Source organism: Sturnus vulgaris, chromosome 8 (genome assembly GCF_052056855.1).
Source record: "Sturnus vulgaris isolate bStuVul1 chromosome 8, bStuVul1.hap1, whole genome shotgun sequence".
Classification (NCBI taxonomy): domain Eukaryota; kingdom Metazoa; phylum Chordata; class Aves; order Passeriformes; family Sturnidae; genus Sturnus; species Sturnus vulgaris.
In genome coordinates this window covers 26,052,761-26,067,097 of record NC_142250.1, presented here as the reverse complement: position 1 = coordinate 26,067,097, position 14,337 = coordinate 26,052,761, and the positions used below count along the sequence as shown (strand labels likewise).

Below are 14,337 nucleotides of genomic sequence, written 5' to 3'. Positions count from 1 at the left end.
GCGCGGGGCGGAGGGCAAAGGGCGGCCGGAAGTGACGGAGCCGCGCCTCAGCCACACAGAGGGGAGGGGGCGGGGCCAGGCCGCTCCCCGGGGGTCGCAGCCAATCGGTGCGCTCGGGGGCTGCGCGCGGCGCCCGTGGCCGCCATCTTGTGGGAGGGCAGAGACGAAGGGCAGAGCGCGGTTGGGACGGCAGCGGCCGAGGTACGGCTGGGCGGCCCGGGCGGGGTCGGGTCCTGGGCCGGAGTCGGGTCTTGTTCCTGTCGGGTGGGAGACCTTCAGCTGCGGCGCCGCTCCCTCCGAATCCTAGGTGCTGCCGCGTTCCTTCTCCGGCCTGACGCGAGCGCGGGGTCGCGAGTGTAGCCGGGCAAGGGCACCGGGCTCCTCCGGAGAACTGGACTTGTGTTGTCACGGGTTGCCTTCCCGTCCTCCAAAGGGCGCCTCGGCTCTTGCCCAGGCTTGTGCATCAGTTAGGCACGAGAAAACATGACCTTGGCTTCTCAAGTCTTTGACAATAGTGTGTAGCAAACGCTTAAAGGGGGTGTTTCGTTAAGCTTTTTAACTATTGCACAGTCAGCTGAGCTAACGCTTTACCTGTTAATAGGCCAGAGATAACGGATTGGGTTAGAGAAGAGATAGATGACACGGGAGCTGTGTTAGTGACACCAGCACCTGGGGTGCAGTTTGGTGTGTGTGTGTCTGTGGGGCTGGGGAACTGTGTCGGGTGTGGGGTGCCTTTGGGGGGAGGCGGAAGAAAAGCAGCAAATATTTGTCCTAAACATAACATCCTCTTCAGAAAAATATATCTCTAAACATTAAAAAAGCACTCTGCTTTCATTATGCGGTGAACCCTTTATTTGCTTATCTGTTCCTATCACCTGTTTTGTTCCTCAAGAGAGAATGCTCTGGATAGCCACTACTTGTGAAATGTCCTGAAAGCAGTTTTAGAAGTAGACAATGGAATGATGAAGCTCAGTGTAGAAATCAGTTTGATTTTCCTATTGATCCTGTCCAAGTGACTAAATCAATTAACTGTCATGTACTGTTTGTTAGGACAAGCAGCCATGGCTGGCCATGACTCGGGATCTCAACACCAGTTCACTGGATTTCAGAAGTACTTCAATTCCTATACCATCATAGGCAGGAGGAATGTATGTATTATGTTCTTTGTTTTGTAGTCTTGTACAATGGCATTTTCTGGGGCTCAGACTGAAACTAAATTTAACTTTTCTGTTTTCCAGTATGTAATAGCAACATACACAGGTGTTGCACTCCTTATCTTGTATTTCAAGTTTAGGCCTAAGAAGCAAACTCCTGCTGTGACAGATAAGTAAAAGGTAAGCAGCTGATGTTCCTCCAGGACTAAAATGCTTCAGGTGCCAAGTTAGGAAGTGGTGACAAAGGACTAGCTGCCAACAATACAGTGTAATGAGAGATAAACACAGGCACATGGACTTCCTATTTATCATTTTAAACCTCAGACTATAGTATCAACTTCTTTGGGGGCATTCTGAATGAAGTGGGTTATTAAAGGGAGTGCAGAAAGTATGGGATACAGTATTCTTGTTCTTCTGACATGGTAAATAGGACTAGGGATGGGATGCAGGGAGGGAGGAACAGAAGGATGTTGCAGCAAGATACATCAAGTTTTGTCTACAAATATTGGGTGCCTCTGCTCTGCCCTTTTGCTGTAAAATAAGGATAACCTGCTTTGTTGGTTACTGAAATAATGAAGTAGTACTTAAGGACTTATTTCTTGACTGTATTAGAATTCTAAGTAGAATTAATGCAGTCTGTTAAAACCTTCATTTCAACAGAGTGAAGGAGCACCATATGATGGAACTCTGTATGTTGCACACATGATTATTCAAAGCCCATGCAGAAGTGACTGGACTTGTATGGCAACAACCAAGTGTTATAAAATTTTGGAGTCACTTTCAAATAGCGAATTTTCACTGAAATGGCATTTTGGCAAAATTTATGGGCTGTCATCATAGCCTGAAGAAAAGAGTATAAAACAATAAGCTTTAGCATTGTTGTTGTGTGTTAAGGGGACATCAGTCACTTCTTCCTGGGTGTGCTAAAATCTGGCTGCTTGTAGCTAAAATAGTTTGGGCTTAGGGCAGGGGGATGCTCAGTTAACATTGTGTAAGAATTGCTATGTTTGACCTTTCTTCTCTTGGCAGGTTCCTCGCATGTTTGAACCTCCAATCTGTGTCAATGTAATGCAAGCTGATGAGCTCTTGTGGCTAACAAAATATAAATAATTACTTGTTTTATTGGAAATATGAAATAATCCAAAAAAGCTAAACCGTGGTACTTCTCATTTTTTCTCCTTTGTCAAAAATAGTTGCTTGTAGCAGAGGTGGAGCATCTGATTGTGTCATTACTATCTTAACTCTGCTGCTGTTGTAACACATCCTGAGGTGTTCTGAGCACCAGGCAGTAACCTAGGAAGGACCTCAGCTGCACGGCCATAACACTGCACAGGGCCTGGAGCTGGTCCAAGCATCTCCACATGTCTGTGTCACAGCTTGCATGGTTTGCAGCCACCTGGTTGCTCCCACTTTTTGCATTCCATGCTAGTAGCTTACATGGAAACCATGACATTTTCTGCCTCAGTTGTCTGTATTTTGCACAGAACCTCTTTGGTTTTGATGGAAAACCTCTGAAAAGAGGCTGACCCAGTTATGGTATTTCAACTTTTTCTGTGACTGACTTCTCTTGCAGAGGGAAGGAAAATGGCTTAGCCTGCTGATGTTAAGCTCCTGTAACTCTGCACATTCATAAACAGTGACCCAAATAGTCCAGTGCCTACTCTTCCTGTCTCTTCTGAAAGGAGGTGCTCTACCACAGTTAGGTGTGTGCAGCCTCCTTCCAGCACTAAAATCTATCACACTCTCCACAGTGTCTTTCCGTGGCTCAATTAAGACCTGGTACATTCCCTAGATGTCGCAGTAGTGCTGATGTGGGAGATGATATTACACTTCTGCCAGCAGCAGGGGTTGAACCATGCTAAAGTGTGCAAATACCCTTCCCAAACTGAGGACAGCAGGAAGTAGGAATTACTCCTGGAGAAAATGGAAAAATTAATTACAGGGTCTTGATGCTCTCTCTACTTCATTTTTTCTTAAAGCCATTTTTGTGCATGCTGGGCCTCAACAAATCTGATCATCTCTGCCTCCTGAGTGTTTGCATAGATGGCTTCAGCTGTACTCAATTCCCCCACTAAAGAATGGTGGCTGTAAGAGTGTAATAATATCAGGAGCTACAACCTGTTGCCTTCCTTTAGAACAAGATTTCCAGGGAATGGCTACTCAACCTAAACATTTCTGATTACTTTGTTTCTCTTAGCAGAGTTGTCACAGTTACAAACTGCTCTCACTTCCTTTGCAGCCATTAAGGGAGGTAAATATCTTCTTGTAACATATAGACACGAACTATGTGGTTTTAGTATTTATTATAATATCAAAAGTATAAAACTGTACAAAATACAAAGGCAGAATGTGGCAGTGTTTTCTTTAAGCTGTCAAAAGTTGTACTTAAATCTAACTGGTCATATTGAGAGCTAGGAAATTTTGTTGAGGTATCATTACACACAAAAAAAAAATCAAAATAATTTTTATCCTTTTTTCTTTGAAGAAACTGTCTAGGTGATCTTTCTAGTGAATCTTCCAGACCTTATTTTGATGTATAATGCCTGTAATATAGTTTTACTCTAAGAGTAAGACGAGATGAAAGAGGAGGTAGTTCTCCATTTACTTGACCTTAGAAATGACAAGTCTTGTTTTTATTTTCAGTAGAGAGCCAGTAGATTGTTCAAGTGTCCAAGTCCTTACTGTGAAGTAATGAGGAACACAAAACAGATTTCTGTGCACAAATCTCATAAGAGATTAAGAACAAAAACCAACCCAAACCCAAGCCACAGTGGACCTGGCTTTGTTTGTGGTGTTTTCGGTTCAAAGACATTTTCCCAGTGTTCTGCATGTTTTACTCTTCTTCAGAAATAAAACACAGCTTTATTGGTAGTCCAGGAGGACTCATTGAGTACAATCTTCTTGTGGATAGGAATAGTCACTCAGCAGATAAGTTGGCCTTTCAAAAGCGAGCTGACCAGGCATTTATCCTTTCATGCTGCTATGTTTCAATTTCATGGCTAGTTTTACTGCTTTTTTATGTTAAACCTTATGCAGAAAGGATACAGGTTATTAATATTCTTTTACATCTAATACAAAGTAAAGGGTTTAAGTCCACTTTTTAAAGAGTGACTATTTCAGTTGTGCCTCAGTTCCCTTTTATAATTTTCTCATACAATAAAGTATGAAAGGAAATAAAGTTCACATTGCACTTCTGGTTGCTTATCACACTGACAGCACTGGCTACCTTTGAAAACAGTAACAAGATCTGTGTTTCTGAGACCTCAAAAGAGCACACGAGTTTGAAATCTTTTCAGGACTTAGTACTTGGCTGCATAAAAACCGTGCATGAAGCTTTGTGGCAGTTCCCCACAAGCATCGGGCTGTCGGGCCCGCTCCGTCAATGCCCTGGTTGTTGCTGTGATCTCACCACGCCTGCTGCCCAGACCAGGCTGCAGTGAATCAAACTACATTCTTCTTTCCTGAAAATGGACAGTTTTTCTTATGTTTGAGACTGATGAAACATTTGCTAACCATAAATTAAGTGCTTTAAAAAAATCTGAGAACACATATAAAGGCTGTTAACTTTTCACAAGTTCCAGCAGAGCTCAGTACCACCTCTGGGAAGAGATGGCTCTTCATATGTACATATCTATGCTATCAAAAGCACCACGAACAGTTCCTTCTTTTACAGCCACCCTGTCTTGTCAATCTCCAGCATTTTCAAACTGCAGATAAATATAAAACAGCAGAACTGAGAAACGCTGCTTGCATTAATTACAGTTTCATACTCCTTGCAATGGACTCGTGGGGTCCTTCTGTTCAAGACATTCCCTCTCGTCTCACATCCTGAGGTCACTACTGCAACGACTTGGCACAGTCAGTCTCAGCTTCCTGATCTACTGTGAGCTGTAGGCTCCCGCAGCCAGCAGCAGGTTCCTGCGTGTGAAATGGAGATGAACAACCGGGGTTGATTTGGTCATGTATGTGCCCAGTAGCAAATCCTGTGAATTTTCAGGCAAGTTTATGTGTCCAGTGGCTGTAGTAAAGTCATCAGTTTCTAAATCTTCAAATGCCTTCACAGCATCCCACAGACGAACTGTGTTATCCATTGAACCTAAGAAGAAAAAAAACCCCACAGTTTAAAGTATTTTATTAATAAAATGGTATATAAAAATGGTTCTGGGGAGCAAGTTAGCAGAAATTAAAGCAGAAGACTATAGCAAGCCTCATATAGGCTACTGAATGCACACATAAAAGTTACCAGTCCTTGCTGGTTTTGCTAAGTAAGTGATTCTACTTTGTCTTTTTCAATTTAAGGAACCAATTATATCATTTGTCTTCAGAATTATGGAATACAATGGACAGTTCACTGTTCCTGGTGAATTTTACCTGATGCTAAAATCTCCCCATCCCTACTGAATCTGAGCGCATAGATAGTGTCAGTGTGTCCTTTCAATTCGCCAACCATCAGGCCGTGTCCAATATCCCACAGCAGAACTCTTCCATCTGTTGCTCCAGTAGCCAGGAATCGTCCATTAGGAGAAAATGCCAATGAATGAATTGGTCCCTAAAACAGGCATGGGGAGGCAGCAAAACAATTAAGTCTACTCACATTCAGTCAGTCAAGCTGCATACAGAGCAGAACTTTTTAGAATCCCAGCACAGAAATAAAATCACTTTCACATTGTCAGTGATCTGCCTTTACCTTATGTCCAGTGAATATTCTTACACAATTCCCATTCAAAACATCCCAGAGCCTTATAGTCCTGTCTGCTGAGCCTGTAGCAATATAGTTGGAGTTTGGATGAAATCGGGTACACGTCACATCTGCAAGATGGCCAGCAAAGATCCGTAATGGCTGATAGTGATCTGTTGCCCACAGACTGAAAAGAAAAGCTTTATTAATAAAAGAACCCTAAAGAAGTTCAGTCTCTGGATCTGTTGGAGCAGCTCTAGAGGAAGCCACAAAAATGCTGAGAGGGTTGAAGTACCTCTGCAATGAGGAAAGCATAACAGTTTAGCCTGGAGAAAAGTTGGCTCTGGAGAGACCTTGTGGCCTTTCAGTACTTAAAGGGAGATTAGAAGAAAGATGGGGACAGACCTTTTTCAGGGCGTATTGCAACAGGGCAAGGGATAATGATTTTAAACTAAAGGAAGGCAGATTTAGTCTAGATATAAGGAAGACCTTTTTTACAAGGAGGGTAGTGAAATACCCAGGTTGCCCAGAGAGGTGGGAGATGGCCCATCCCTGGATGCATTCAGGGTCAGGTTGGATGGGGCTCTGAGCAGCCTGATCTATTTTAACATGTCCCTGCTCATTGCAGGGCTGTTGGACTAGATGGCCTTTAAAGGACCTCTCCAGCCCAAACTGTTCCACAATTCTGTGATATGTTACACAATGAGAAAAAAAACGTAATTGTGGAGTGATTTCTTATGGGCCAGTTTCTTGAATTAGCAGGATGTTTTTTGGAAAAATATGTTTTTCAGAATGGAGAAATAAAGAATATTCTGACAAGTTGTTCAACAATTAAAGGAGAATACTTCTAATAAGAGAGTCACTTAGGAGGACATCATCTCTTTAATCATCAGATAATGTAATTTGTGTTGAAAAATAGAAAACCCATGAGAAAATATAATGTGTGTTGAAAAAAGAGAAAAACAACATTAAAATGTTTATTCAGTATTTTATCTGACATAAAATTTATTTTAAGTAATAGAGTAGGCAAGAGTATATCAGCTAATGACTTTCAGGGTTGATCCACCACAAACTGACCCAGACAAGTAAAAAACACATGCAGTTTCTTACCGAGCCACTCTGTCGTGTCCCCCAGACACAAAGTAATAACCATAAGGAGAGAACTGTGTATCCCAGACTGGATAATTGTGTCCTTTATATCCCACCAAACACGTGAACGTTTGGAGACTCCACAGTCTCACAGTGCCATCCTCAGAACAGGACAATAGATAGTTCCTGTCACAGAAGGAAATATAGCATGTGACACATCAAACTCAGACGGGGGCTGTACAAATATTGCATGAACACTGTGAGATGTCCATGATAGAAGCGTCCCCTCAGCAGCACCGCTTTGGCATGTCACCCATCAATCAGCATTTCAGTGCAGTAAGCAACAATAACCAGTTCAAGCAGAACCCAGACCTACGCCCTTATGCAAAAAAGAGATGATTTGGCATTGATGATTAATTCTGATGGCACTTAATACTGAGGGGAACAAGAGAGGAAAAAAAACCCAAAACACACCACAGAGGAAGTCGTTACTCAGGAATTCCAGTTACATGAAAAAATGACTAGTAAACTGCTACACTATATTATTTTTTAAAAAATCTTCTATTACAATTCTGAACAAAATTTCATAATTTCCTGAAAGAGAATTCATATCATGCTCTCATTCTCAATTAATAATTATAGACTATATTTGTTTAACACAGCTGTGTTTCTGTGGTGGCTGTTTCCTGACTAAACACAAGCAAAACCTGAGACATTTAAATCTCTTTTCCACTGTCCAGAGTCCCATCATTATGCAAAGGTTTAAAATCTCTTATTTTATAGATACTCTTCCATACATTCTGAAAATAAAGTCTCAATAGAATATGAGAAACTTGAAGTCCAACAATGAGCTACTGAGACTTTAAGTTTTGCAACACTCTAAGTTATATCAGTGCTGCAGTAGTTTTCCTCTCTATGTATCAGTTAGTTAGAACTCAACTTAACTACAGTTTGCAAAACTACAGTTTTGCCATCTAAGTTCTAAATCTCCAAAACAGTGCTGGTATTCTCAGCTATAGTTGATTTCAGTAATAGCTGACAGAGCTTAAACACCCTGAACTTTATGAGCGTTTACAGTTTCTTACAGGCTGCATGAGCAAGAATTGCTTTAACTTGGAAAAAGCTGCATTAAGAATATGTTCTCATTCATAGCATGCAATTAAAACTGAAGACAAGCAAACTAGTTAGCTTGTAAACTTTTACCTATCAGGACTGAAGCTGGTGCCATAGACAGGTCCACTGTGACCATATAAAATCTTCAACTCACTTGCTGTTTTCTCATCCATGATCCTCTCCAAGACATCATCTGATTCTTTGTCAATGAGACTGAGGTCTGCAAGATTTCAAAGTTCATGTATCAGAATAACTGTCAGAAGTTCAAAGATAAATGTCATCATGATATCATCTCCGTTAAATATCAAGATTAAGAAATGTTTACACGTCTTTACACACAATCCAGCTTCAACCACAACACAATTTTACATACATAGCAGAATTAAAGCAGGCTGGTTTCCATGAGTTTGTGTAGGTGCTTAGCTAAGGACATTCTTTTCCAACCTTCTCAGAGTTCCCTCCTATCCTTTCCCCCATGTTACTTCTAGTTTCTCCCCTAGATCACCTAACCCAAACTATTACACCCTGTAGTTACCATCCAGTTAAGAAGCACGATGGCTAGTTCCACACTAGTTATTGTTAGTTCCAAGCTCTGTGCACTGACCACCTCATAGCAGATATACATGACCAGATTTTTCATTCCTTTAAAGCTGTTTCTAATTGTAGTATGTAAGATGTAATCATATATCTGTGCAGATATTGTTTCTTCAAAGTGAAGCATCTAACCACTGCAGCCAACTTTCCTGCCACAGGTATCTTCCCTATTCAGGCAGAACACAAATGTCAGAAGTTGTGTATGGGCCTATTAAGTGTTATTGTCTCAATTACCTGCAGCTGTTTTCACACTACGTAGCTTTTTTGGAGTCACGGACCACACTCTGACAGTAGAGTCAGCAAAGCCTCCTACAATCATGCTGGAGTCATCTGTAATATCCACTGCAGTCAAACCCTACACACAAAATATGCTGTTATATTGACTGCATCTCTCATGATACATTGCAAATATTACAAAATCCTAAGAACTATTAAAAAAGTAATTTGACTCATTTACAAAAATAAAGAGAATTACTGTAGGATAAACACACACAAATTCTTGCCCCATTAAAAATAAAGCTTTATGTATGAAGTACAGTCAGTAGTGACAGAGTATTGCATTCCAGTACTCCAGTGCAAAACATCTACTGTATTCTGTAGGAAACACTGAAAACATGAAAAGCAAAGGAAGGAATTATAGCAAAATCCAAGCAAAACCAAAGAACATGGAAATTTTATATTTTAAGGAGTCTTTGAAGAGAATTTTGAGCATTTTGGAACATAAACTTGGCAATATTTAATTCAAATACTCCGATAACCCTTGCCAACACTATTATGTCTTTTTTCTTTAGTGTGATGCTCATAATTTTGATTCCCTTTCCTCTATTACCCAAACTCTTTTACCAACCTGGTAAGCATTAAGGAATGTGTAGAAACAGATGGAGGGCAGGCACTCTGGTCCAAGACGCACTCGCCTCGCAGCTTCCTTCATATTCATTACTTTATCCAGCTTGTCAGAGTCTTTCAGTTCTGGCAGAGGAATTCTACACAAGAAGCACATATTTTTACAAAGTAAAAGCACCTTCCTTACTGATAATCCAAACAAAGAAGTGAAACCTTCATATGTAACTCCATACCTTAGCATTCAAATAAGAAACAAGAATGATAAAAATTGAAAGACTATGTAGAAGACTAACTGATAAGAAAGAGCCAGTAGCTTTCAGAATTTCAGACAGGTACTGGAACAAGATAAACAACTGAGAATGACCTGAAAATATTAGTGGGTAACCAAGTCAAATTTCATCAAGGGACATCTAGATTGACTTGATGGGCAATGACAGAGGGTTATATGCTAAGGGTTCCATTACCTCCCTTAGAAGTCTTATGGCTAAAGCTGTGTACAGCCAAAATAGCCAAAATTATAAAAATGCCATGTGAACAGAAATGCAGATTTGGCTTGACAAGACTGGGTTTTAAAGACATTTCTACACATCATTTCCTTGGTACCTGTTTTGGGGAGGAGCATTAGGGTCCTGTTTTTTACTTTTTGACCCTACATTATCTTTTTTAGGTTTTTTCTTCTTTGGCTTTCCTTCCTCATTTTCTCCTTCTTCATCTTCATCATCCAAAGGCACATCAAATTCTGGTTCTTTCAGTAATCCAAAGAAAACCTACAAGCCAATAAAAAAACCACACAAGACAAAACAGTAATTGCTGCTCTTACTGAAAACTAATCTTTTTAATGGTAACTTGTCAATGTTCTATTCCAAGCAACAGAGCTGCCCATTTAAAGCTGCTATGTTTAATACTACAGCATATATTACTGCTTAGCTCATAAGGAATGTTATTCTGGTTTACCCAGCCAAGTGATCTGGACAACTGATAGTTCTCCCACCATCCCTTAGCCCTTCCCTAAAGCAGAATCCCCACCCTACCTCATTTATTTGTATAGTACTGTGGTACTGCACACACAGCTCTTCTAGTAACAACTGGTAGCAAGTCAAAATTACTACGTGTTGTACAAAAAGGCAAAGCCAAATAGTCAGGTGTCCATTTTTAAATGCCAAAGTAATTATTGAGTTAGTTTAAGTTTAGTTCAGTGGGCTGAACACAAGGTTGTCTCTCAAAAGGGTTCAGCAGTTTCATCCACCTGACAGCAACACATCTTGATATCTCTACTCCTGTCAACACCTGTTTGTACAGTTCTCTTCCTTTGTTTTGTTCATTCTGCCTTTTAAGATCTCGAGTTACGATTGTCAGTCTATACTAAGGCATCTCCCTGAAAAAACAGGGACATTTGTAAAAAGTGCAACAATCTTTGTCTCCTACCTTTGCTTTATTAGCCTCTCGTTTTGCCTCCCCAGCCAAGCTTCCAACCATAGCATCTATCTGTTGTTTACTGCGAGGCATTCCATCAAAGATATCAATATAAAGATGCTCCTGAACAATGTTCCAGATCTGATTGTTCTGCTTTTCCTGAAGATGCCTCTTCAGGAGTTGGTAAGAGTCACGGGAAATGCGCAGCACAAACTTGCTTGTTCGGAAATCCAGCATGGTCTCGTTACCTTTCATATGTTCTTTTTTGGTTAAGCTCGACAATACACGCAGGTCATCCTGGTAATAGCACTCCTGATCCCCATGAAATCTAATGAAACAGTTTCAGATATGATAAAAGGTTTAGTCACTCGTTATATAATAGTCGTGGCAAGAGACTTTTTAACTATTTACAGAACCATTTGCAAGGAAATAAAGTTATCCTTTTGGACTGAAGCATTTCATAATTGGTCTGAATTCATGAAACAAATTAAATATTTTCTTCACAAGTGATAAACAAGTGAAACATAGTAAGAGTACAGAAAGTTATAGATTAGCCAGAAATTAATTTCTTTAAGGTCATTTGAAGAATTTCAGTGATACTACGATATCAGCAAATATTTATAGCATTCATAATTTTGGCATCTCAGTGCAATCTTCCAGTGCTAAAAACTCACCCAAATCTTCCAGTGCTAAAAATTGATCCCACCCCATCTTTCCCTAAAGATGCAGAATCCCTTAATTGATACTTTTGCAGCAAGGAGCCCATCAGCACACTATTAAAATGGTTCAAACTCTGCCAATGCACAGTTCAGTAGTTTGCACATCTTTCTAACTGGAGATTGGAAAAGAATTTAAGAACAGTTACTACAACCCATGGCACTGTTACATGAGACTTCAAATCTCTTCAACTTTAGAGACGAAAAATAATACACACGCACGTATACATATATAAATCCATGCAACTATAGCTCACAGATTTAGCCAAAGTAGCAAACATAAAATAATGCAAATGTACAAATGAAAATTAATTACCTTTCAAAAAAAGACTTTGCCTCACTCTCATGTTGATTGTAGACCAATTCCAAGTACATGTGCACAAAGAGAGGATAGAAGAGCTGAGAGAGTTCTGCCCGATGACAGTCCAGGGAGCACTCGATGAAGTGTTTCAACCCGCTGTAGTACTCCTCGTACAGCGTCGGGTCCCCTTGCTGGTTGTAGGCCGACAGCACGGCACTCACATCCGGCTGATCCTCCACAACCACCGCGCCTCCGACTGCAAAAGCACCAGCCAACAACAACAGCTGCTCAGTCTGGAAGAGCCAGCAAACAAACAGTGGCCACAACCCCCTGGTCAGGTGAGCAAAACACGTCCTGTGCGCATTCAGCACCAAGTCTAAACAATACAAGTGAGAGCACACTGGTCCAGCAGCCAATTCTCTCCAGCAGTTTTTTGGACATTCCCTGCCAACAGCTGCCTGTACGGTAGGCACTTAGTGCCTAATTCAGCCAAGATTTTAAGTGTAAAGAAAGAAACCACTAACATCACCAGAATGAGTTATTTTACTGCTAGGGCTAGAAACTCTTAAACAAGGAGCAGAATGTAAGACATACCCACTATAATCATTTTGCTTCCGGTAAACAAGCAACTTAAGTAGGCTATGTGAAAAATTCATCAAGAGCACCACACAACCATCATAAAGCACGGACATTAACACTCTTGACAGTTCTGTTCTACACAGCAGTTGTTACACACTTCCGTTGTTTTCTCTTCTATATAAAAACAATCATGTCTGGTGATGTCAGGAACAAGCTGACTTTATGCTGTACACTCACTGGGACTCAGACTAGCAGCTCCTGAAATGCCATTCAGTAGAGCTGCCTCACAAAACACTTTGATTAACAATACTTAGAACTGAATTATCCAAAGGACATCTCAAGTACTCAGAAACCTGATAAACGCAGAAAGCCTCATTTACAAATATCCCATGGCTCCTTCACCAAAACGAAGCCTGTATATCTGAGACCTCTGTTCTCATCCCTGTGGCCAGACCCAGGACAATCCCCACTAACTACAAGGGAAAGAAACCTCCTGTTCCTGCTACTCTCTCAGTTGTGATGGGACACAAGGACAAGCGGGAGCGCTTCTCATTTCACAGCGCTCCCTGCAAATGCAAGATACACCCTGTCCTTGGTGCCTTGCTCCAGGAGATACGGAGTTCTCTACGGATTGTATGGGGAAATGAGACATCCAGGGACTTCCCGCAAGGCCAGAGTAGACTCTCGGTGGCACCGAGAACCTGACAGTGACCCTTGTGTCCCAGCATAACGGAGAGCCCCCGAGGCTGCGAGCAGCACACGGGCTCCCCGCTTTCCGGGGTTCCTGCCAAGAGGAAGAACCGACCCCGCAGTCCCCGCGGGACTCACCTTTCCCCGGCGGCACGGCGGCAACTGCAGCCACCCCGGGGCTGGAAGTCGCGACAGTGGCGACGTTGCCTCCTATGGCGACGGCGGCAGCGCTGGTGGCCCGGCCGAGCAGCGCCTCGCCGGAGTCCGCGTCGCTGCCGGAGCCCCCCAGGAGCCCGGCGCTGGCGGGGCTGAGGGCGGCGGCACCCAGGTCGTCTCCGAGCAGGCGGGCTTCGCGACGTAGGATCTCCTCGGACTCGCGGAGGTTGCTGCGCCGCAGGAACTGCAGTACAGCCACAAGCGTCTGCCGGTCCAACGCCACCGGGGAGGCGGCCGGGCCAGGCGCCGCGGGCTTCGCGGGTGCTGCATCCCCACCGCCTCCCGCCACCTCTCCCTCCGCCGTGACGGCCGGGGCGGCGGCGGGAGTGGCGGCGGGAGGCACCGCGGGTGGCGGCGGCGGCGTTCCCGCGTCGGGGTCCGGCTGCACCGCCGCCACCTCTGCCGGCTCCTCATGCAGCGCCGCCATCTTGCGCCGCCTTCCATTCGCCGGCGGCGCACAGCCGCCGCCAGGCGCGACCGCCCTTACGACAGTAAGGGCAAAGGAAGGGCACTGCTGCTGCTGCCCCCACAGGCACGCGCGGCTTCTTTTTGCGACGCTGCGGAAGCGCTTTGTGGCAGCGAGGCCGCGGTGAGGGCGGCGGTGCCGGGGCCGTGTGAGGGGAAGGGGCTGTGTGGGCACTGCGGGGCTCACGGAGCTCCCTGGAGTAGAGCAAGGATGGCCTTGGGACTGTGTGCCCTCTGTTCCGTTAGAGGCCGAGCGCCCAATTAACGTAATTACGGCTGGGCCACTGAGTGGTCCAGTTATTTCTAATACCACTTATTTTAATCGTGTCTGTTAAACAGGAATTCAGTGATACTTGTCGAAAGGCTTAGAGAGCTGGGAGTGTTCAGCCTGGAGAAAAAAAGACGCCAGGGAGACCTTTCAGCACCTTCCAGTGTCTCAAGGGGCTACAAGAGTTGCAGAGGGACTTTGGACAAGGGCATGTAGTG

General features: G+C 43.2%; 2 protein-coding genes across 3 annotated transcripts; one reads left to right on the top strand and one right to left on the bottom strand.

Annotated features, from left to right (window-relative positions):
* The first annotated feature begins 73 nt into the window (after positions 1 to 73).
* ATP5MK (ATP synthase membrane subunit k) lies at positions 74 to 2,308 on the top strand. 2 transcript variants are annotated; one of them, XM_088169288.1, is made up of 4 exons: positions 74 to 201; positions 1,051 to 1,148; positions 1,239 to 1,334; positions 2,184 to 2,308. In XM_088169288.1, the coding sequence occupies exons 2-3, from the start codon at positions 1,062 to 1,064 to the stop codon at positions 1,329 to 1,331; spliced, it is 180 nt and encodes a 59-aa protein (XP_088025414.1). In that variant the 5' UTR covers positions 74 to 201; positions 1,051 to 1,061; the 3' UTR covers positions 1,332 to 1,334; positions 2,184 to 2,308. The 2 variants fall into 2 exon arrangements, with proteins under 2 accessions (XP_088025414.1, XP_014739302.1); XM_014883816.2 differs by having other exon boundaries at positions 176 to 307.
* Positions 2,309 to 3,440: 1,132 nt separating this feature from the next.
* On the bottom strand, positions 3,441 to 13,892 carry TAF5 (TATA-box binding protein associated factor 5). Its single transcript, XM_014883814.2, has 11 exons — positions 13,309 to 13,892; positions 11,917 to 12,157; positions 10,897 to 11,212; positions 10,075 to 10,238; positions 9,476 to 9,611; positions 8,863 to 8,983; positions 8,125 to 8,254; positions 6,943 to 7,107; positions 5,842 to 6,019; positions 5,526 to 5,703; positions 3,441 to 5,250 (listed from the first exon to the last, which is right to left on the bottom strand). The coding sequence occupies exons 1-11, from the start codon at positions 13,811 to 13,813 to the stop codon at positions 5,033 to 5,035; spliced, it is 2,352 nt and encodes a 783-aa protein (XP_014739300.1). The 5' UTR covers positions 13,814 to 13,892; the 3' UTR covers positions 3,441 to 5,032.
* Between the last annotated feature and the right edge of the window lie 445 nt (positions 13,893 to 14,337).

Excerpts from the sequence above, each read along its gene's own strand:
- ATP5MK (XM_088169288.1), top strand. The coding sequence starts at position 1,062 with ATGGCTGGCCATGACTCGGGATCTCAACACCAGTTCACTGGATTTCAG. Across the intron at positions 1,149-1,238 it reads CCATCATAGGCAGGAGGAAT|TATGTAATAGCAACATACAC; the intron begins GTATGTATTATG and ends TCTGTTTTCCAG.
- TAF5 (XM_014883814.2), bottom strand. The coding sequence starts at position 13,813 with ATGGCGGCGCTGCATGAGGAGCCGGCAGAGGTGGCGGCGGTGCAGCCG. Across the intron at positions 10,239-10,896 it reads GAGAGGCTAATAAAGCAAAG|GTTTTCTTTGGATTACTGAA; the intron begins GTAGGAGACAAA and ends ATTGGCTTGTAG. Across the intron at positions 5,251-5,525 it reads TGGGGAGATTTTAGCATCAG|GTTCAATGGATAACACAGTT; the intron begins GTAAAATTCACC and ends TTTTCTTCTTAG.